Source organism: Uranotaenia lowii, chromosome 3 (assembly GCF_029784155.1).
Source record: "Uranotaenia lowii strain MFRU-FL chromosome 3, ASM2978415v1, whole genome shotgun sequence".
Classification (NCBI taxonomy): domain Eukaryota; kingdom Metazoa; phylum Arthropoda; class Insecta; order Diptera; family Culicidae; genus Uranotaenia; species Uranotaenia lowii.
Genome location: NC_073693.1, coordinates 220829966 through 220854528, shown reverse-complemented (window position 1 = coordinate 220854528; position 24563 = coordinate 220829966). Strand labels below are relative to the sequence as shown.

General features: G+C 37.5%; 1 protein-coding gene across 11 annotated transcripts in view; it reads right to left on the bottom strand.

The window, feature by feature from the left end:
* LOC129755813 (uncharacterized) overlaps positions 1-24563 on the bottom strand; it is a 263710-nt gene that overhangs the window by 62807 nt on the left and 176340 nt on the right. For 8 of the 11 annotated variants that reach the window (XM_055752472.1, XM_055752474.1, XM_055752477.1 and 5 more), the window contains 2 exons: positions 19105-23348; positions 3470-5782 (listed from right to left, as the gene is read on the bottom strand). In XM_055752472.1, the coding sequence (XP_055608447.1) occupies positions 3470-5782; positions 19105-23348 (6557 nt within the window). The remainder of the gene's footprint in view (positions 1-3469; positions 5783-19104; positions 23349-24563) is intronic. The other 3 variants (XM_055752479.1, XM_055752480.1, XM_055752483.1) reach the window with 1 other exon arrangement.

The window sequence follows — 24563 nt, the reverse complement described above, 5'->3', positions numbered from 1 at the left end:
CGAGTGCTTATTTTTTTTTAATTTTTTTGAAAATTCGTCAAAAACTTTGAGATCCATAGTTATTTTTTCAATCTGAAAATGCAAAAATATGCCAAATTACGTCAACCTTTCTATCTGCTTTCCAAAATTTGTTTGGTGTAACTTAAACAATTTTGATGGTTCATTGATTTAAAGAAACGGTTTTTACACCACATTTTTACATTTTTGTGGTCATGATCTTAAAACATCAAAAAAATCCTAATGTGCAGCGTACAGTTTCTAACTTCAGAATTCTTGGAAATTTAGTGATTTTTTCTTTCGAAGCATTCCATAGCTGATCTACAGTCTTTTTTCCGAAGCGTGTTTTTCGGATTTTTTTCCCCTTAGATTTGGAATAACGGAAAACTGAAATGTTTTATGTGAATAGTATCATATTGTCATAGTGTCAACATTTTTAAGTTTCATTACGAGGTTTCCAAAATAAGGAGTGTAAAATTGACATCCCAGGGACTGTAGCGGGTGAAAATTTCAGGGGCAGATGAGGGTTTAAACAGCGCACGATGCTTGTTTTCAAAACGGTGCAGCATAGAGTGCCCCAAATGACCCGACTTTTGAAAAAGTTATGCGCTGCAGGTTAAAATTTATCCTAGGCCTAGTACAAGATCTCATGCCAAGTTTGGGCCAGATCGGATCACAGGAAGGGGTCGCTCAACGAGCCTGAAATTTGTATGGGATTTTGAGACATTTTGTTCGGGAGAAACATGAAAAACTAGTTTTTCATCAATAACTTTGGTTCCCGTCGGCCGATTTACGAGCTCCATTTGTGTTCAACTTTTTATCTGATTTTCGTTAAATAATGAAAGCCCTTATAGTTTTGAAAGGAAATAAATTTCAAAATCATTTTAGAGTTTTTTTTAAGAATAGATTCATGGCATTTTTTTTAAACTAGCCAGAAGTGTCTTCTGATCTTATCCTTTTCCCACTCTCTTAATAATATTTTTTTTGCTGGGATGCAAAGATAACCTGGATCTTAAAGCACAAAATTGATCTTTTATCCCTTTCTGCATTTTACATCCTATTTTTTGACTACTAGGACGGGCCTGGCGCCGTTATTAATGTTTAAAGCGAAAGCATCAGTTTTCGGAATTGTGGATGCGCTGCCAATCCCAGGCTAAAAATCGATGGCATCGATCAATTACGGAGTATCAACCATTGGCGATGTGGAATTATATATACTGAGCCACAGCAGTCATCATGGGACTCGAAATGTGTTGTAAATTGTGATGTATAACTCCATTACTAGGCAAAGAAGAAATAAACATTTTGACTCTAATGGTTCAATGTGGATGTGAGTAGTCAAACAAGCTAAGCTAAGCTAAGGGGATTTTTCCTGTTGGGGAGAGTTCACCACGAACTGACTCAAAACAGTCGAAAAATTATTTTAATTCAACCACGGTAGAAGAAAAGTTCAGCTCTTAGTTATCTTTTTCAGTAAGCGTTTTTAATTGATAATTGTGTATCGTTTCCCTCCTTTAAATTATCCGAGTAAGGTTACCTACGAGTAGGTAGAAAGAACCTCCGATACTCAATTTATTTATTTTTATTTCGACTGTACATTAGACTGCGTCGATTTGGGGTAATTTTTTAAATTTCTTCATTTTGGTTCAAATCTCATCCATATTTTTTTTTGCAAAATTTTTAAGTGATGTTTACATGAGTAAATTTGAACTTTTATGTTTGTACGGAAAATTGAATATTTTGTCCTTAAAAATTAAAATCACTTTTGTTTCCACTGTGGAACCGGTTTCTATAATGAGTTTTATACCCATTTATAAATCTCTTTAAGAAAATTTTCTGTATTTAGAACAACTTTGTTTAAGGGGGGGGTAGGGTCTAACACTTTCAAAAAATCGATTTTTTTATTTTTTTATTTTCTTATTGTAAAACATTTCAAGAATGTTGTGTCAAATTTTCAAGTCAATTGAAGCAAAACTGTAGAAGTTATAGGCCTTTATCTCCTCCTATCTAATACTGCTAGAAAGCAAGAGCAGAAACTTCAAACGCGTTTTTCTCGAAAGCACATTTTTAAAGTCCGTGGACATCGTCATTTGAAAACTACTTATCCGATTCTTTTCAAATTTGGAACATGTTTTCTACATATAAAATACCAGACCCCAACGTTTTTCTTTTTCGATTTTTTTACTTGGGGGAGATTTTACAGGTGAAAAATGGCGGATTTTTAAGTGAAAAATCGTAGTTTTTACTTCAAACAGCCACAAAAATTTCATAAAAATATTTTTAAGTTAAATAAAAACGTTGGGGTCCAGAAAAACATCTATTAAAAATATTTTGCTCTGATTTTTTGACTTCAGATGATTCTGTGCTGAGATACAGTGTCCACCGCAAATCCTGTTTTCTAAAAGGCATCCTCGAAAATGCTCCGTCACCGGCTCATTTTTTATTATTTTTCTACGAAAAAATTACTAAATGTTCTTTTAACAATGCTTTGTATAATGCAAAAAATTTGAATACATTTGTTTGAACGATAGCTCTAGAAAAAAATCGTGAAAATGGTGTTTTTTTATACCCGTTAGACCCTACCCCCCCCTTAAGACCGTAACTTCGTATATTATTAGGCGAAAAAGTTATTAGCAGTTGAATTGGGGTATGTCTTTTGGTATAGAAAATCAATCAATTCAACTGACATCACTGGTTGTGCCTATCAAAGCACTTCTTGAAAACTAGTCATGCAATACCTCGCTAGGCAAAAGCAGTGATATCAGTTGAATTGATTGATTTTCGATGCCCTGTTTAACTGCTAATTACCGTTTTCACCTTATAAGATACGAAGTTACTGTCTTCGAAAAAGTCGTTCAGCGGAAAATTTTCTTAAAGGAATTTATAAATTGGCACAAAACCTATCACCAAGCTCGGTTCTCGGGAAGAAACGCAAAAAATATTGATTTTTCAGTACAAAAGATTCAATTTTCCCATACAAACCTAAAAGTTCAAAATTACTCATGAAAACGTTATTTAAAAATTCTGCAAAAAAGTGATTGTAGAGTTTTGAACCAAAACGAAGAATTTAAGACCCCAGGGTTTGAAAAAATTCAAAAATGATCCAAAATCGACTCAGTCTACTGTATGTCTTTGCATAGACTGGAAATATTCTCACTGTATTATTACATCTGGATATCCAGCGAACGAAGAATCTATTGCAGTTGCAGTTATCAAAAAGTATTTAACAAACCTTTGATTGTTGCAGTAGCTGCGTTGAGGCTGAGGAAGATTATGTAGAACCTAGTTAATACAACTTTAAATGAATTGTTAAACTTGTTTTTGAACGACGTCTCAAAAACAAACCTCGCTGACATTTACGTTAATAAAAAAACAGTAGCAAATAAGTGATCATGCACAAAACGGTGCAAATGCGAATGAATCAATGAAAAAGATTTCGAGAGTGATCGAGCGTCGTGAAACGCAACTGTACCTTGGCTGGTCGTAGTGCTTTGGGTGATTCCTCCTCCGACGACGGCACTACTGGGGGGAACGCCGACAACGGCCGAAGTGGCAGTGTCTGTCGTCGTCGTTCGTTGATCGCTCGGTCGCATCCGAATGGGGCTTTTGGTCTCGTTCGGCAGCAGTGTTGGCGTTGGTGGTTCCGATGGGTCGTTGTGTCGGACCGCTTTTCTCCACTTGTTGCCCCACTTGCTGACGGTGGCAATTTTCTGCATTGTCAGCTGGGTTAGGTTCCGTTCGCTGTTGTGCTTCCAGCGGGTTGCCGGTGGAAGTGCTGCACACTTTTTGAAGGGGCTGGAGTTCGGACTGGTGTCGGTGGAACAAGACGAACTTGTTTCGTCGTAGCTCTGGGATGAACCGCAGGCGAGTGTTGGTTTGTCTTTGTTCTGGGTTTCGAATCCTAGGGAAGTTTTTGCCTTTTCCTGTTTGGATGGGGTTGCTTTGTCCAAGGGAAGGTTCAGCGTGATCTGCTTGTCCCGTTCCTTGCGGTTGTTGAGCTCTTTCGCCGTTTTTGGCAGGACCTTGGTGCTGAGGGGGGCTTTGATTTCGTTTTTGATCTCTTTCTTGATCGAGGTTACAACACTGGTCGCCCGGTTGATGTTGTTGGTGTGTTTGGGTCGGTTAAGGACAGTGGTTTCCGATTTTTTGCGGGTAAGCTTCTTGGAGACTGCCTCCAGATTGTCCGTTTCGGCAGTTGATGGCACATAGGAGCGTTTGATTTTTTCGTTCGATGTACTGCACTTGGTACTGATCGTGTCGGATGCTTTGGTTTTGATTTTGGTGTGAGTATGGTCAGTCTTTTTGGTGGTTTCGGTGTAGAGACCGTTGATGAGGGCTGATGCGTTGCTGGATTCTTGCGAGGGAGGACAATTTGTGGAGGAATCTTGAGAGAAGGGGTTCAGGTTGGGATTCGAGGAGCTTGGCGTTTGTTTAGTACTGCTCTCGAAAATGTCTGGAGGTTTTTGGGGCGTTTTCGTAGGGAGAGGTATTTCTTGGAGTGTTGGGGTAGGTGTTAGCTCCGTGATTGGTGTTTTGGGTGAGGGAGGTATTGGTGACATTTGGATGTTTGGAGGAGTAGGTGGAGTGGGAAAGGTTTTGCTAGGTGTTTGAGCTTTTGTTTGGCAGTAGAAGCAACTTTCGGCGGGATTTGCTGCGCTGTTGTGAAGATCGGGATTACAAAAACAACAGCTACTACAGGTTTCGGAGGTTTTCGGGACTTCTTCGCTTGCTGCAGAACTTCTCAGAGGGGCAATTATAGGGATCCGATTGCTGTCAGTAGTATTAGACGAAGAAATGTTGAGGCGATCCTCCAATTTGGAATTGTGCGGCACCAGCTCGTGATTATCGAAATTGGCTTTGATCAAAGCCGATCGTAATGATTCCGGTGTTCTGTCTGCCACATTCCCGAACAGACTCTGATGGTTCTCCGTCAGTGGTGTTCGGTGAATCGACGTTTCATAGTACTCAATCTTTGATTGGAAAACTTTACAGTCTCCCGTTTCGTAAACATGCCAAGCGTTTTCCTCTCGTATCTGGCAATAGGGATGCATCGAATCATTTGTTTCACAGAAGGGATTGAAATTTACCTCTTTCACGGACTCTGCAGTCGACTTGAGTTCGCTTACAGTGTGGCCACCATGCTTCGAAGATCGTATATCTGACTCGAAATGTACAGGAATAGTAATCTCTCGTGGGATTCTAGCTTCGAGTGAACGCACCGGAGAGGGTTTCAAGTTGAGACTATCGGTGTAGCAAGATTCGTCTGAAAATTCACCACTGGTTAGTTTACGATTGTTCTGCGGTGTGGCTACGGTCAAATGGTTCCCTGAACCGTTCTGAATGTATCGTCCCAGGGTGCAAAGCATATCATTGTCCGAGTTGTCATGTACTCTATTCAGTTCAGTGGTGTTACATGAAATCGTCGTGATACCAGTGGCCCCATTGCGGCTATTTCTCGACCCGACCGTGGCCACGGTAGATCGAACTTGATCTACGGAAGTCACCGATCTCACCGGAGTCGACTGGTGGTGTTTCACGTTGATGTTCACACTTTGGTGATGATGATGATGATGATGATGGTGAAAGTGATCGATCGAATGAGTATGAACAGAGGAGGGGTCTTCGATATGACTGTACACTTTGCCCTCCGTGTCCCGTGCAGTGTTGCCAGTAATGATGGTTTTAACAATGCTTCTACGGTCATGCTCATTTGCGGCTAGATTCGCACTAAGGTTACCATTAGTTTCTACGGGATGGTTCACCGTCACTAGCAATCGGTGAACGTCTGAAAATATGGGTTGAATGCGTATTTTACAAATGCATCCGAGGATTGTGATGAGAAAGAAAAACTAAAACAAAACGGTGTTTATTAAACTCTTTATTTTACAGTCCTTTAAACGTTCTACTCTACAGCTACCGATTAACAGTCAAAACAAATCTTTCAAAGAAAAATCAATCAACCTATGGTTTAACTAAAATGACTACACATCAAGCAGATTAAGACTAGCGATTAATCTCGATAAGTGTCTATAGAGAGTTAGGCAATCAATGCACTCCTGAAAGGTAGAAAAGGAAATATTTACGTATGATTGAAAACAACTTATAACACACAGTTTGAAACACAAAACCGAACAAAACAATTGTGGAAGTTGTGAGGTGGGGTGGGGTGCAGGACACGGTGCTCTTTGGTGGGGTGTTCAGTACTGCAGCATCGTTAGGACGGAGAAGAAAAATCTAAACAAAAGAGTTCCAGCGAAGTGCAACACACGGAACAACGTTAGACCTGAAACATATAAGAACATAAACTGAAACATAAAGTTGCAACATAATTAATAATGAAAATATACACTCAAACATTGAAAAGTCCTATTTGCTCATAATTTAAGTTTTTTTTCTTCAAGACTATAATTTTGAGAAAAAAAATCTGCTTCAAGACCTGATATTCCATCAATCATTTTACTTAAACTTATGAATACGTCAAAAAACTGATAATCGTAGGAAAAAAATTCTGATATAAAATTTCTTCGAAATAACTTCACAAGACGTAGGCATCATTAAGGAGATTACCTTATTTTACCCTTGAAAAAAGCAATACTAAATTATGATAACGATTTCTTCTACGAAAATATATAGAAGGTCATACTAAAACACGATACCTTCTTTCAAATGAGTTTGACCTGCCTAAAAGTTAAAACTCGGTCAACAATCTGTGTCGTGCTGCTTTTCAGCCTTTTGTGGTTGGCTGTTTGGGGACAATTCGATGGTCCCTTTCCAGTTATCAAACGCTCTACTGTCTGTTGAGCGTGTCAACCGGCCATAATTGCTAATGATATATCGCGGTAGGAGGGGAGGACATTTGTCCCAAAAACAGTGTCTGTTTACAAGCGCAATTTGGTTGTGCGTAGCGGCAATTACGAGCAATGTCATTTCATAGTTGGAATTTTTTTTTGTCAAACTCAAATACAACGAGTTTTTTTCAAAAAGGGAACAATATATAGTAAATTTTGGTTTGAAAGCATTTTGATGTTACAAAAACTTTTTCTTACTTAAAAAATAAAAATACAGATTCAAGTGATAAACAGTGTTTTTTTTTCTTCTTACAATTTGCAGACCTATTTTTTATAATATATTTTTGCTCATTCAATGCATGAATATTCATCAAAAATAAAACAGATTTGTTTTATAATATTTGATAATTTATATTTAGTTCTTTTACGTGAATAGTTTTTCCTTTTTCATTTTATGGTTTGTGGCGGGTGTGTTTTTTTTGACGGGAAATTCTTTGAAGAGAAAATTTAGCAAATTCTTGAAACTGCATTCGGATGAAACGCCAAATTTAGCCAGAGGGATCTAAGAACCTTGCCACTGTTTTCCGAAAAAGGGCGAAAATTTTAGCTGCTGAACAACTTCCTTCTTGATGATGGCCTAAAAGTTCGGAAAGACGTCGTAATACGGGACAAAGCTAAGTATTTCCATTCTTGTATAGCCGACTACATAAAATCTAATTACTTTCTAAATGGTTAAGTTTAGTACATGTTGGGGAAAAACAAGATTTTTCCCCTAAAAATGGGGAAGAGACAGTGCACAATAAGGTCTTTTACATTATCTTTAGAATCTAGTGCATAAAACCATTTATTTTATAGAATTGTGTACAATAATGTACCTACAGCTCTTTTGAAGCCTATTCTTTTGATTGAGTTTTGTGAGAAATCAAAAATTTCTATGCCATTGATAAACTTTGTTGTATAATAATTTAAAATGATAGTTTTGAAATTCGAATGAAAAACAGAAAGCGTAGCACAATCAGAAATTAAGGTAAGATCAATTCATTTATTTTTTGCTTAACATGTACATCTAAATATTTAATTTTTTTTATTTGGTTAGAACAAAAATAAGGAAAATTTTATAATTTTATGGGGGGAAGGCTTTATGAATTGATATCATGTAATGTTATATTTCAATTTTTTTTTCAGTTTTTTTATTTTAAAATTAAAGTTTCATTGAATTCGATCAGATTTTTTTTTAACTTTAACGTAGTAAAAATACCTATAAAATCTTGTTTTATCGTAACTGCACTAGTCAAAAGTGTCTCCTGATTATATCCTTATACCCGAACTCCAAACCAAAATTATTTTGCTAGGATGCAGAGGTAACCTCGGTTCTAATGCACAAAATCATTCTTTCATCCCTTTCTGCAGTTCCCCAAATAACGATCCTCGGAGAAAGTGTTCCTGAAGTGAAAAAAGCTCGCATACTTGGAGTGACTTTTACTAAAACCCTCAATTTCCAATCTATCTATTGACTGCTAGGACGTGACCGGCGCCGTTATTGATGTTTAAAGAGAGAGCATCAGTTTTGGGCATTGTGAATGTGCTGTCAGTCCCAGACACCATTCATTTGACCTTTGTACAAAATTGGTGGCCTCGGTCAATCACGGAGTAGCAACCATTGGCGATGTGGAACTTGTTCTACTTAGCCACGTCTGCGATCGTGGGATTTGAAATGCATAGCGTGTAATAAAGATTTCATTAAAGTAATTTATTTTTAATTGAGTAAGGTTTTGCAAAGAGGGAAAAAATACATGCATTATAAATTGAGTTTTGATGACAAAGCATTTCAAGTTCAACGATTTAAGGTGGATGTGAGCAGCCAATCAAGCTAAGCTAATAGTTTTTCCTTTTTCATTTTATAGAAACTTTCGAAAATATTCCCTTAAATCTTTTATAAATTGAAGCTAGATTTGTATGAGGAATCCTTTAGTAAAAAAAATGGGAAATTTGCTTTCATCGGTGGTTGAAATCATTGAATTCGCTAAAAAATCTAGTAAACTAAACTTATTTGAATTGAACCTACAATCATGGCCGTAGGAACGGGGGGTGTTTTGGGGGTTAAACACCCCCCACGAGGGTCCAAAATGTCAAGGAAAATGTTCTTCTCTAAACTCGAAATTTAAATTCATAATAAAATTTCGATGAACGACTCAAGTTAATCAAGAGTAACAATCTCGTCTCAGAACTAAAACCAAATCCTCGAAATCTTATCTCAGGTCCACAATTCTTCTCTAGATTTTCAAAAAATTTCTCACTTGTTGATAGAATCTTAAAGACTGTACTCGAAAAACGCTATCAAAAGTTATTCACATAATAAGCTGGTGCATAAATTTTGGATACAGTCCTTAGTTTCAAATATCGAATGTTCAATAAGATTAGATTAATAAAGGTCACCTGATTGCTCGGATTTCGATCGAAAGTTTTTACTTATTTGTAAATACAAAACAAAATTTAAATTGCGTGATAATAATTTTGTATTTTGTGTCCAAAACAATTTGAACAAAGTTTATCCAAATAAACTGGCTGGTGTGTTTCGATTAAAACAAACTACTTTTCGAGTTTTTTCTTCTTGATTTTAATTGAAGAATTCCTAAATATGTTCGGATATTGCGCTGATTTATGGTTGTAAACTTTGAAATCGTGTGCCCGGATTTTGCAAGGTTTTTAGATAAAATAACCCAGATTTTCCCTGCCCGGACAATTGCGGAAAAATATCTGGTGAGCTTAGGTTTGAATAATTTCCAATGCTCTGGTACCTTTTTTTTTCATAAATAAAATTTGTTGCCCATGACCGGGTTGTGGAATCTTAATCCAGTTTATAGTTCTTGTTTTTCAGTTTGGTTCATCATTGAGACAAAATCATGATCCGAATCTTGGTTTTGCATTTAAAACTAAAATAAGATTCATTTGACATGTTCGTAACTCATCACTAAAGAATATAGCAAAATATTCAAAATAACATACCATTTTAAATTTGGATATGAATTTTTTATCTTTAATTCTTATGCCGAATTAAAACTTATAGGGATTAAAAATTTGTATCCAGGTTCAAAATGCAGAATTCAGATTCGGAATTAAAATTAAAAATTTCCTAACACAAAACAGGTAAAAACCACTGTTATAAAATATGATCTAAACTCATTTTCTAAATTGCGTTCCTTGAAAAATCTAAGTTTCAATTTCTCACAGGATTTCGATTATGGAATACATTTTATTTGTTTGTTGTTCAACATCATATTGTGGATACTAAACTAAAATCTGAATGTATCGAGTATAGAGGAATTAAAAAAAATCAATTTTGAACCCCAAATAAGTTTCATTTTGAAATAAAGCAATCAAGATCCCTTATTCATTTTTAAAAATTTCGAAAAAAAATCTTATCACTTTTTGGACTTATTTTCAAAAGTAATGATTTGAAATAAATAACTATTAATATACATATATGTAAGAACTTAAACCCGGACAAAGAGGAAAAATTTTGTCACCAAAACCCCCCCTATGAGGCTGTTCTTCCTACGGCCCTGCCTACAATTATATATTTTTTTAAAAAGAGTTTAATTTCTTAAACAACCTACTTTTAGGCTTAAATCAAATAAGCTAAATCGATCAATTTCTTGAGATTTGATTATTTATTAAATAAAATGTTCAAAAGTAAAAGATTATATTTTTGTAAATGTAATCTGATTTTTGAAACTCGATCCCAATTTAAGGTTTAAGATTCTAAAGGGTGATACGGTCAAAATTTGGTCAATATCAATTTGACGTATTTCTTTCAATTTTGCATTTAAAAAATCTGAACACCCCTCATTTTGAAGGTGTGTATGTGTGTGTAGAATGTTGCTCCTATTTTGATTTTGGAATTCACTCTTCAGTTGTCAAAACGCCGTCCAAGGAAGAAGAGCAGCGTATCAAAATTTTGCTCGCGCATCGCGAAAATCCTAGCTACTCGCACGCAAAGCTGGCAAAATCGCTAAAAGTTGCCAAATCAACCGTTACAAATGTAATTAAAGTGTTTGGGGAACGTTTGTCGACTGCCAGGAAGTCTAGATCGGGGGGAAATCGAAAACCGGAAGCCGCTGAGACGACAAAGAGAGTTTCCGGTAGTTTCGAGCGAAACTCTAATCTCTCTCTCCGAGATGCCACAAATAAGCTGGGTGTTTCGTCTACAACCGTGCATTGAGCCAAAAAACGAGCCGGACTATCGACTTACAAGAAGGTAGTGACTCCAAATCGCGATGATAAACAAAATACGACGGCCAAAGCGCGATCCCGGACGACACGACGATGCTGACGGTAATGGACGACGAAACCTACGTCGAAGCCGGCTACAAGCAGCTTCCGGGACAGGAGTTTTATACGGCAAAAGGAAGGGGAAAGGTAGCAGATATTTTCAAGCCCATGAAACTGTCAAAGTTCGCGAAGAAATATCTGGTTTGGCAAGCCATCTGTACCTGTGGCTTGAAAAGCAGCATTTTCATAGCTTCCGGGACTGTCAACAAGGAGATTTACATATTTCTCACCGATATACCTAGCTTATAGAAAAATCAAAAAAAAAACTTTTTAAATTTTAAATCGCAATGATTCACTTTTTATAACTTCGGCTTGGTGTTTATGACATACCGAAAAGAAATACACAGCTGCATGCAAACGCCATTAGACCGCTGCAAGCTTTGTATGGAAATTTCTAATTCTTAAACTTTTAAACCTCCCATTACTTTTTTTGATTGTTTTTGCCAGAAATAGCAAATGAAAATTTTGGAAACGATCCATTCAGTCCTGTATTAGCGCAAAGTTTAAATTATGTATGGAAATTTGTATCGGAAAACAAAATGCATTATGCATTTTGCATCAAAAAATCGCCAGAATTGAAATAATTGAAAGTTTTAAAAACTTTAACTTTGAATGAAAAATATTCTTTGATTCTTGCAAAATAATTCATGTGAACAAAGCACAAACCTAACTTATACCCCAGAAAAGTTATTCGATGTTGTACAAAAACAATTTTTTCAAAATTTTTTTTTTTAATTTTTGCGTTTTTGTCTGCTTATTTGAAAGCTGTATAACCGTGGGATGGTAATAAAAAATCTCAAAAAATTGCTTTGCTTAGCCTGAGAATCTATTGATTTATATAATCTTTGCAAAAACATGTCATGAAATTATTAAAAGCTCTAGTAAGCAAAGTCTGTCATTTTTAAATACTTTTTAATGGATTTAGAGTTTTCATTTTAAAATAGTTATATTTTTTTCATGAAATTCTTAGCTGCTTGTCATGTTAGCAAAAAATGAAGCTTAAGAATAGTCAAACTCAAATATAAAAGAACTGCTTCATTTCAAGCTTATTGGAATTTTCTGGAATTCTTAATGAGCATAAATTTCTTCTTCCATACAAAATTAAAAAGCGTTGCGCTAACTCAGGAATCTACCAAATCATCTCAAATTTTACACTGATGCTTGGTGACCAAAAAGGGCTTCCAAGTAAAAATTTTGAACCCATAGGATTAAATCTTACTATCTATTAAAACTCTACTGATTCAAATCAACAAAAAAACATTAATAAACCATTCAATAAAAGTTCACGTTTTGCTCAAGAAGAGTCTAGCTAGACAAAAATACAGGTAAACACGTTATCCAGTGTTCATGTAATCGATATATGTAGACTAGAAGAGCGGGATAAATTGGTGGTTTATTGCTGTGATAGTTGCGGCTAGAAATTAGTCTAGTTCACTTTTCGGTTTTTTTCGCTGATCAGAGTGCGGCTTACAGGGATTGATACAAGCAAAGTTTTACAAATATTTATGTAACCTTCTCTGAAGTATAATGTTGCTTCCATGCAAGTTTAAATTTTGTAAACCCTGCAATTGCATACAACTCGATCAAAGTGCGTTCACTTGTGTCTTTCATGAAATAAATTTGTGGCATTGATATTTGAATAACTTTGCGATAACTACAGGTTGAATATAAAATTAAAGGTTACAAATAAGACTATCTTTAAAAAAAAAGTTTGAGGAAAATATTTTATTTTTATTTACTACTGATTTTTAACTATCAACTTGTAAGAAAATTTTCTGTTCAAGTTAATGATTCATGATTTTTTAATTTTTTCGGTTCGATTTAGTCGATTATCTGAAACAGATGCTTGTAATACCAATCGCCATGCATTATAAAACCATAATTTTATATTAACATTAGCTTGCTAGAACACATCTACGAAACTTTTCAAGAAAAATGGACTTTTTTCACTTCATCTCCTAGCACACGCTGGAAACTTACACAAATAAGCTGAAATTTGGCCAGCGTACTTGGAAATCAAAGAGGATAATCGCATTATGATCGCAAGAAAAAAATCCAAAAAAGCAACTAGTCTAATGTACACTGCCGGCCAAAAGTTTGGGATCACCCACTAAAAAACATGCAAATTTTGATCGTTTATATCTCAGCCGTCTTAGGACATATTGAAAATCTTTTGATCTCATTTGAAAGATAATGAGCAATAGCTATATCGGAGGTATTTTTCCCAAATATAATGTTTTAGTTTTGAACTTAAAACTTAACCTAAAGTTATACCATTTTCAAAAAATCGCACTCAATATTCAAAGCCGATCATCTCGGGATAGGGTGGACCAAATCTCAAAATTTGAGTGGCATTAGAATTCCTGTTCTTTACTTCTCAAAACACAATAAAAAAAATTGAGAAAAAAATCAAAAACGTATTTTTAATTAATAAAATAGACACTTGAGTTATCGTCCAAAAGTTTGGGATCACCTCTTTGTATAATGAGTTTGGGAACATTCTTATAAATACATGCAAATTTGTTTTATTCATATCTTTCTCATCTAACATCTTATTGCAGATCTGAAGGGTTCATTTGGAAGCTAAGGAATTGTTGTTTCTTAATAAATTCATTCAAAAATTATATTTTGATGTGATAACCATAAAAAATCACCTGAAATTAATTGTTTTTTTGAAAGTTACCAGATTTTTTTTATAGTTCTCACCTTAAAATATAATTTTTGAATGAATTTATTAAAAAACAACAATTCCTAAGCTTCCAAATGAACCCTTCAGCTCTGCAATACAATGTAAGATGAGAAAGATATGAATAAAATAAATTTGCATGTTTTTATAAGAATGATCCCAAACTCACCATACAAAGAGGTGATCCTAAACTTTTGGACGATAACTCAAGTGTCTATTTAAATAATTAAAAATACTTTCTTGAATTTTTTCTCAATTTTTTTCGATTGTGTTTTGAGAAGTAAGGAACAGGAATTCCAATGCCACTCAAATTTCGAGATTTGGTCCACCCTATCCCGAGATGATTAGCTTTGAATATTGAGTGCGATTTTTTGAAAATGGTATAACTTTAGGTTAAGTTTTAAGTTCAAAACTAAAACATTATATTTGGGAAAAATACCTCCGATATAGCTATTGCTCATTATCTTTCAAATGAGATCATAAGATTTTCAATATGTCCTAAGACGGCTGAGATATGAACGATCAAAATTTGCATGTTTTTTAGTGGGTGATCCCAAACTTTTGGCCGGCAGTGTATATGCAATTTATTATAACAGTTCTGAAAAAAAACATTGTTTTGGATGTTTGACGTCAATATTCTGTTCAAAATTGGACCTTAAAAAAACTCCGGAATAAAAAGATCAAATACCTAATTCGAAAGCTAAAAAAATGAACCGAAAATAAAACGACCTAATCGTTTTTTTCGAGGCGAAAAATTTGATAAGAAAATTTAAAATTATGGATGGAACCATTCTTCCTCGCATGCCAGGGTGTTTTGTAGCGCGATAAGTTGAAAATTCGATAGGAATATTGTTTTTTTCTCGGTTTGAAGCAGTAATTTTGAGTTTTAAGCACAGTAATTCGAAAATCCGAAATAATATATCTATCGGTCATATTCTCAATATTCTCATATTTTCTTATTCCCGCAAAAATAGCAAACATTTTGTCGGTTATTTTTCCCGCATTCTCGCAATCCGAATCATGATCTGATGTGCTCTCGATGGCTCAGGAAAGAAAGGTGACGATCCCAAGCATCCTCAGATGTAGAAAAGTGGTAATTCGTAGTGAAATTCAAAGCGACAGTATGTCATACCAATGTTTTATTTTGATTTCCTATTTATGAGATAGAGGAAAACCCGCGGGAGTGTAATTCTTTCCTGAATTCCTTCTCCCGTAGGCACAAAACCTCCTCTCCATTTATTTTCATAATTTTTTTTTTGGAACGCAGAATGCAAGGCAACGCTTTGTTGCCCCAGCATGACATCAACCTAAGAGGTCGCTCAACGAGCTTCAAGTTTGTATGGAAATTTGGCATCATCTTTTTTCAGGTTAACAGCAAAATCCACTTTCTTGTAGAGTAATCGATACATGTGCATTAGACTTCCCTAAATTTGTATGGGAAATTTCAAACTTGTGGAATGTTATGCGCTGCAGGCTCAAATTGATCCTAGGCCTAGTACAAGGTCTCATGCCAAATTTGGGCCAGATCGGATTACGGGATTTTCAGTTTTTGGATTGCTTTTTTAAACGTTGTTATTCACTTTTTCGCTTTCCAAGCAGTTAGAAAACTGAGCGATCATAATAAGATTTTACATTACACTAGGTTTTCTCATAAAAATATTCAAATGGCTATGTTTTGTTTTAAATTCAATGGTTTCATTAAAATCTTGAATGCCATCCATATGACGTTACCCTGATTACGACAGCAAATGTGTTATAAGGAGTGTACTCGAAAAAAAATGCAACACTTTGTTTTGTGAATAACTTTTTAATGCATGAATGGAAATTGATGAAATTTCCAATGAAGCTATCTACATAGTAATGTAATGTTTACTTGTGCAAATTTTTGTAACGTTCGGTGAAGTGCGTTTTGAGATAGCGTCCAATGAAGAAGTTCATCGACTTTAATTTTTGGGCGCCACGAGCGCCATCTATTATGCATACTATGAAACCACTTTTATTCAAATCAAGGCTGTTGTTGTTTACTTTTTCTGTTTCCTGAGGCTTGATTTTCAAAACTTCTCAAAACTTTTAATTCGATCGAAGTTATGACAATTTTAGCAGATTGTCCTCCTTCGACACAAAACCAACAAAGACATTTGAATTTTATTTGCTCCACTTCTGTTTTCAAGTTATTGCATCATTCTCGATCCAAACAAAACATTATATCAACTTTGTAGGATCTATGGAAGTGTTATTCAGGGAAAAAGGTCACATTTGGTGGCATTTTTCATTGTATATTTAGCCATGCATGGTGTCAATAGTTATGTAACACTAACTGATTTGAAGCTTCCACAGATCATCAGCCACCTCAAGTGCTACATCCAATTTTTCAATTTTTCAATTTTTTCTCCATTTTCATCTCCGGAACATCCAGGCGAGACTTGTCAACGAAAAGTTCCTGACTGGAAACCTGTCAGGTGCCCGCAAATGAGTTCGTTTTGCTGTCCTTTACGTAATTTTTCAAAATATCTACCCGCTAGTGGTTCCAATACTTTGCGCACGATTTGACCACCGTATTTTATGTATTTTTACGGCGGGTAGCTTTTCTTTCTTGCAGAAATAAAGTCAGGCGTGTTTATCAGTCAGCTGGTAACTTCCCCAATAGAAGCTTTTGATTTGCGCTTTATAAAACCTCTAGTATTCCCTACCTTAATGGAATCCATCATCTTCACTTCATGTATGCCGAAGTTATCAACAAAACAAAGTGTTGCATTTTTTTACGAATACACTTCTTAAATGTGTAATGAAACACAAATTTTCGTTGATAAAACTATTTAAAGGTTGAATCAATGCATAGCTGCTTCAAACATTTTTTTCTGTTCGTGTAAACTTTTTCGACATGCGGGCCAAATTATAGAGATGTGATTTCCTGGTGGGCCGTATCTCTAAATTTTCCTAATATTTCTAAGCAAATATAAAATAACAGATTTTCAACAATGATATAAGAAAGTTAAAAATTTCTGCAAATGGCTGAGTTATCTCAAAATTGACATTTCTGAATATGAAACAGGTTTATTCTTGGTATGAGAGAAAATTGCTTGAAAAATGATTGAGATTACGTGCCAACATACGAAATCATTGATATAATTTCTTTTAAGGGACGTTTTAAAATTGAAATAGCATTCGTGTTTAGCCAGAAAAGATTGAACATATAATTTACGTATGTAGGTCAATGTAGAATATCGTTCATATATCGTACTTAATACAATACATTGCGAAACCATATAAAAATTTTAAACAATCGACTAGCTTTTAAATAAAAATCTATCTCAAAGAAACTCAAGTTTGATAACCATCAACCATCATATTAGTTTTAGTTAACTATATCACATTTTTTTTGTTTTTACCTTTATCTATTTTTAAAATCTACTTTTAAGACAGCCTTAGTATAATTTAGTCTAACCTTTTCTTTTAACTTTTTTTTAAATTGTTGTTATGTTGTGGATCTCTTAAAAAGATAATTTTTGCACTGAGATTCACATGTAACGTTATTATCGTATCTATTTATTCTCGTCCATTCTCTCGCAACTAGGTTTAAAAAAACATAGGTTCTCAGCATGAGTAGAGTTTTGTTCGCGTTTGTTATTGTTTTTGTGCTGTCGACATGCTGGGAACAGAAGCGTCCATTTCCAGGGAACTCAAATGAGTTTTTGGTGTGGGGGAGTGTGGCGGTCAACTCAAAGGTTTAAAATAAAGTTTATCGTCTAAAAAATATGTATTTCAATTTTGGAAACAAACCTATAGTTACCCAACTGTAATTTCTATTTGTTTCTCTAATTATTGATGTACATTTATACAGAACACGTTGCTATTTTGAATCAATTGCAAGCTGGTTTGATTTTCATAACTATTACATTTTTTCGAATTTAGATAGCAGTGTTTAAACAACTTGATGAAGTTTAAAAACTATCATTGGCGATATAAAATTAAAAATTTATATCTAATGTTTTTTTAAATCATTGAATCTTGATAATTACGGCATAATTTTCACATAAATTTGATAGAGATTAAAAAAAAAAACAAAAATATTGAGTTTTCGATGCTTTAAACTTCCTTTTGTTGTATCATGAATATCTGATAACAAATACAGGGTGACAACAAAGTTCCCGTACTGTTTATTAATACTTGTCGCCAGCAGATCGTGGTCTAGAGGGTAGCGTCTTTGTTTTCAAAGCCATCGGTAAGGTTGCCAGATTGATAAATTCCCGGATTTTGCCCGGATTTATAAACTTTATTTGACAAATTAAACAAAAAAAAAAACAACAAACACCTCCAAAATGAAATTTTTTGACCAAGTTTTATAAAAATAATTATGAAAGGTTTTTTGGAAGCCAATACGGTTCAAAATCTATCGATGAGTTTTGATGAAAAAAAAATTTTTTTCAATTTTTTTTTCTTGATTTTTGTTGAAGAATTTCTGGAGTTTTGACAAAATTTGCCCGGATATTGCCCGGATTTTTGGTCGTCAATTTGAAATCGAATGTCAGCATTTTGCCGGGTTTTGAAATAAAAATTGCCCGGCTTGTCCGGTCCGGAATTTTTAAATTGAAAAAAAAATTCTTTATAGTATTTATGAAAAGATTAACAAAAAATCAACTCTTGAAACATAGAAATTTTGTAATTCAGGGAAAGGTTCGCTGCCTAAATGTGTCCGCTGGTTTTTATTTGGTCACCCATGGTGCGAACATTTGCTATTCCAACTTACGATACAAAATAAGGAAAAGTTGCACATTAATTTAAAAAAAAATGTTGAAAAAAAACTCACGTAAATCATATTGAAATGAATGTTTAATTAAAAATAAACTATCTAACTTGAGACCTTAACATCACTCCAAATGATGCAAGTTGTTGAATATTCAATTGTAAAATCGGTTATAGCATGCATTCTACAATAGTTGGTCGAGGATCAAAATTTGATGGAATGGTGCTAATGAAATCCGTCCTGAAATTCCACTTTCAAGCGTGTTTTTTTTTCATTCCACTACTAATGTTAAAGACATCCGTATCTTAATCTAAAGTTTGCGTTTTTCGGGGGTTGTGATTATCCGAAACCCCTAGCAAAACTAACGAAAAAATTAAAAAGGAACCAGAACAAAAGAAAGAGAATTGCTTTAGTTTAGTTTTTCGGGTGCGGCGGTTGTTTTGGGGTTAATTTTACACTTTGGGTTTGCATGAGCCGTGGGGATAAGCGTACGATTAGAAATACAAGAAAAAGAACTGAGGAAAATGTGTCTAAGTGTGTAGGTTTTCGGTAAATACCTTCTTCGTCTTCTTCATCGCCATTAACCGGGGTGGTCCCTTCGTCGTGGTGCTGGGTACTGAACCCAATCCAGCCTTTCTCCTCGACCACATCGCTCTGGATGGCCGCCTTGCCGCGGCTGGTCGTCGTGGTGCCGTTCTTTCTGAGCGCAGGTGCCTTGGGGGATGGTGTGGCCGCAGTCGTCGTCGTTTTCTTGCTGGGCGACGGTTTTGGGGAGGGTTTGGGTGAGGGACCCATTTTGGGGGACAACCTTGTTGCGGTTGGCGGTTGGAATTCTTCCACGTTGAGTATTTTGTGGTTTTCGTCGAAGCTAACGCGGCGGGGCGAGGCGTGTTTTTTGTTTTTGCCCGGAGATAGCTCATCGGTGGATGATTCGACGGAGACGCTGCTTCGTTCCTCGGGTATCACCTCGAAGCGTTGCGTATATTTGCCGCTGTTGGCCGAGCGTCTTGGAGTGTTGGAATTGGAAGGGGCAGCGACTTTCCGACCAGTACCGTTGTTAGGAGATTTCCTCGTTTTGTCTTTGATGTCTTCGGGGGTTTTGATAAATTTGACACCTACGTCATCCGGATTGGAAAGTGCTTCCATTAGGAGATCTGCTATCATTCGATCAACCTTCGGATTGCTTCCACCGGATTTGAGGGGACTATTCTCCCGAGAGTAGTTGCTCCGTCTATAGCGGCCCCATCTGTAGATGGGGACCGGAATTCTTGATTTATTGCCACCGGAGCGACTGCCGGCACTTCTCACTCGGGGCGGCTTTCGGGGAATGTAGCCGCCCGAAGCACTGTCCCCACATTCGACGATTTCCAATATTTCGATGTGCTTGTCACCTTCTTGGATTTCGGTTTTTTGATACATACGGCGAGGACCGCCTTCTATGTCCGGTGTTAGGTCTGCTTGCTGGTACAGAGTCATCTGTTGGACATCTTTGAGGACTTGTTTTCGACGGGGATCTACAGAGGGTACTTTTTTCGGCGTTTTGGAGGAAGCGGTCGTTGCCGAGGTGACCGTTGACCTTGAGGTAGATGGAGCCGAAAAATCCGCCGGCCCTTTGGCTTGACGTCGCTCAGTCGCCTGTCCCCAGGGGCTTTTGGTGGCTTTCCGTGCGCTACTGTTGTTCGAACTGGCAGAAGCGTTCTGTATCTGCATGTTTCCCCTTGCGTCGATTTTATACGATTCCAGCATCCCGAGTTCGGTTCTAAGAGCACTGTTATTTTTCTTAGGTTTCGGAGGTACCTTCGGGGTGAATGCTGTTGTTGTGGCTTGACCGAAAACTCGTTTCTTCTCCGAAGGCGGTATATATTCTTTGCGACTTATTGCTCGGTCGATTGTGCTTATCACGTGGATCGCAGGCTCTCCGTAGAATCTCTTCTGTTCGATCAATCGCATCATCTTTCGATGCTTTTTCGCGTTCTCCTGTTGCCGTCTCCAGTTGATTAACCGTTGCCGATTGTTTAGGCGTTCCTTGATTCGGAGAGGCATTGCATCGGCAACGACGATGTGCTCGTTTATTATCACAGTGGTGTCTTTCATTGGTACAAAAAAAGCTTCTCCCTTCTCGTGGCGAGGCGATTTGTTCGAACTGGTGGATTCGGATTTGGTGCCACTTTCTCCGGTTGGGTCCACAGGTGTTGATTTGCCACCTGGGGATGGTGGGGCTAAGGATTTTTTGCGCTCATGCCTCTTTCGAGGTGTTATTTCCACCTCATCCAAACTGTCCACCAAGCTTGGCGTGTCTGAATCGGATCCGTTGTTGCGAGGCAAATCGTCGAACTCTTCCTCGGCGGAAGTGGATGACGGTTGAACCTCCATCGACTCCGTCCGAGGTAAAGCGGACATACGTGGGACAATAGTTGATTTTCCCCGCAATTTGTTCCGATTGCTTGAGGTTGTACTGGTTTTACCAACTAGCTGAGCTTCGGTTTCGGATGCAGCATCCGTGTGGTCCGAAGGGTCTGTTTCGACCCCGTAAGTCGGGAAGTAATATTTCCCGTTCAGATCGATTTCGAAAGGTAACCCGTCAGAATCACGGGACCCATTCTTGGGCACCAGGTAAAATCCGTTCGAGTTCTGTTGCTGTTTCTCCCCAAAACCATTCTTCTTACGCACGAAATTAATGGCCAATTTGCCTTCGACTTTAGCACCTCCTCGGTTATTGTTATTAATAGAATCTTCGTTTTCCTTTTCGTTCTCCTGGTCGACCTTGCCGTTCTGTTTGAGTTTATTGGCCGAATCTGGTGGGGAGTTGCAGACCACCCCACCCCCACCCCCGATATATTTCCCGCCAGGTTTTTGCTTCATCTCACCCCCAAGTTCCCCCTGACCGTTGTTGACTTCGGTTGGATTTATCGATTGAACTTCTTCACCTGGCACTTGGTTGTTATTTTCTTTGTCATGATTAACGCTGGTGGTTCGCGTGTCAACCTCTTGAGTCTCTACGAGATTATTCAAATTATCCACCAGCAGGTTCGATATGTACTCATCGAGACGATCCTCATTGCGTAAGATGTCTTCACGTGCTAATGAGCTAGCGATTTTGTTGAAGCGAATTTCATCATTGCACACACTTTCACAGTCGGTACTATCAGCGGAAATGCTAACGGCACTACTACTCGCGTTACTGCCGCGACGCGTAACTTGCTTCCGGAACGGGAACTGACTTTCGATTTTCACTTCACCATTCACAGTAACGGCTCCTGCTCCAGCTCGTGATGGCGCATCACCACCAGCAGCCTTAGCACGTTCTCGAGGATGTACATTAACATTAGCACCACTATTGCACTGAGCAGCAGCTTGGCCACGATCTTCACAATCATCTTTCCCGGCGAAGGCTTCTTCCTGAAGAAATTCACTGAGATCACTTTCGTTATCCTGCACGTTCAGAATAGTACTGGTCCCGTCGTCATCTTCATCTTGCTCGGCGTTAGGTTCATTATCGATTGTTGTAACTTCTTCGCTCGCCTCAAGGATAGTGCCAGTGTTGCCAGTTATACCGCCGCCCACCGGTCGAACACAGGCTTGCGACGCAACCGAGGAAGAATCGCTCGACTCGAGATCCGCCTCGTCTAGTTCGACATCAATGGCCGTACTAGGGGTATCCGGACCAGCACTCATGAAGATCAAATTACGCTTAGAGCGATCATTGACGACCTTCTCGTTGTGTCTAATCAACGGAGTATTGGGATTGGTTCCGGTTGTACTGGATACTTCCGCCTTCGAACTTTTGGTCGTTACACTCGCACTGTCATCCAGCAAACCCTCACTGGTGGAAACTAAATTCCGATTGGGGCTGCTGGTCCGGCTAAGCACCTCAACACAATCGTCAACCTTCTGAAGGTTATTATTAATGTTATTCAACGATGCCGCCAACCGGAGTCTTTTCGGGGATTCGTACACCGACTTTCCGCCTCTAGCGCCACTACTATACTGATTTTCCAACTTCGCACATTCCTTACAGGAGGTTGCCGTGGGTGTCGCACAACTGCTGCCACTCTCGCTGCCACTCCCACCCCTGCTACTATTTCCCCTCCCTCCCGAGCCACCACCCACCTCAGGTGACGGCGGCGTTGTCGCCGAGATACTTTCAATGCTATAGATTCGGCGAGGTGCCCTCCTGAGTGGGGGTGACCAACTGCCGGACCGATCGTACCGCCGCATTTCTTTGCTCCACATCCTTCGCAGTAGGGTCGATTTTCTCATAGAAAAATCCGCCGTCCCCGACGCCCCCGCCACCGCACCACCTCCCATGGCACCTGCTGCCCCCCCAGGACCAATATAGTTGTTATTGTTATTATTATGAGTGCTGCTATTTATACCATTAACACTACTACACTTTTGATTACGACTAATACCACCTGGCTGCTGTTGTTGTTGACGCTTCAAACTGGCCAAATTTGATTCGGACCCGGTCGAAACGAGCTGCGGCGGCCTGCCGCTGCTGCTACCAAAATCCTCTACACTTCCACTGCTTCCGCCGCCACTCGCCCTCATCATAATCGATTTCCGGTGCGCCGCCGGCGACTGTTGGAACTTCTTACCGTTGTTGACCGCACCAGCAGCAGAACCACGTGTCATTGGCCCGGTTGGTCCCTTCGTTTGTTGCTGCTGCTGCTGCTGACGGTGCTTCGGGCTATGATATGGCGGTGGCGAAGGGTAGGAGTTTTTGTTGCTTACATTGATGATGTTGTGGTTGCTGTCGTGCGGCACTTCATCGTACGATTTCTGCTGGGTTAAGGTATGCCTACAGTATGCCACATAAGATGGGGGAAGGTCAGACAAAAAAAAAACGGACGAAAAAGGAAGAAAGAATAGAACATTAGTATCCTTCTCATTGCTTAGAATTAAATTTTAAAATTTGCGTTTGTATGTCAACCGTATTTCAAAGCGAGGTTTTCTCCATCGGCTTATTTTCATCTGCAATGACGTCATTCTTCTATCCGTTATAATGGATATGATATTGATTTCGAACAGCTGTTTCGATAAATGCTTTCAACACTAACTATCATAGCCTTATGTAAGGTAGACAAGCAAATTATTTTCCTAGGAAATTAAAATAAAAAAAAAATTAACAAAACTGTTCAAGGTCAAATTTGAAAAAAATGAACTGAATGTTTTTTTCCATAAAAAAAATCTTGAACCAAAATAAAAATGAAATTACTTAATTTATAAGGATGACCTCCATAGCATCAACAAATCTATTAAAATAGCCTTTTGTCTGTATGTAAAGCAATATTGTTTTCCCTTTTTTCCACGTCTAGGTTCCTACATACAGCAGCAACTACAACAAAACGAATGTCGTAACAACGACGACAATTATATTGGACATACAACCTAACTTAGCGGAGCGACAGGAAACCGGCCAGGAGATTGATGTCATAGTGAAAATAAAACTGTGATGGAATCAGCCTCGGGCACGCGATGTTGGTTTTCCAATAGGCGTACCTGGGCATAGATGACCGGTTGCCAGGAAAAGTGAAAATTTTGAAGATTACACGTGTTTTTACAGTGAACGAATGTTAAGCTTGAGAAATTAAAAAAAAAACTAATATCAAGTACAAAATGAAAGACTGCAGCGAAATAGTTTTTTGAACAACAAGTTGCAAAAAGTAGATTTTTTCAACACGAGTCGTTAAATTATCTAACAAAGCTTGACAAATTGCATACACAATTTTATGCAAATTCGAAATATTCTCTTGACAATTCATTTATTATCCAACCACCTTAAGGAGGACGCTTATTTAACAGAAAACAACTATAATATGTGAGTAACATCATTTTTTCGTGTTGAGACACTGAAAAGTCTATATCCTACCTGGCTGAAACTTGATAAAGTAGATAAAAACGTTTAAAAATGCATTTTATTTTTTTGCCGAAAGCTGAAATTGCGTCACTGTAGGGGCATAATGAGAACCCCCTCCCCCTAGGGCAGTATATGATGTTTGTCCATAAAATGAAA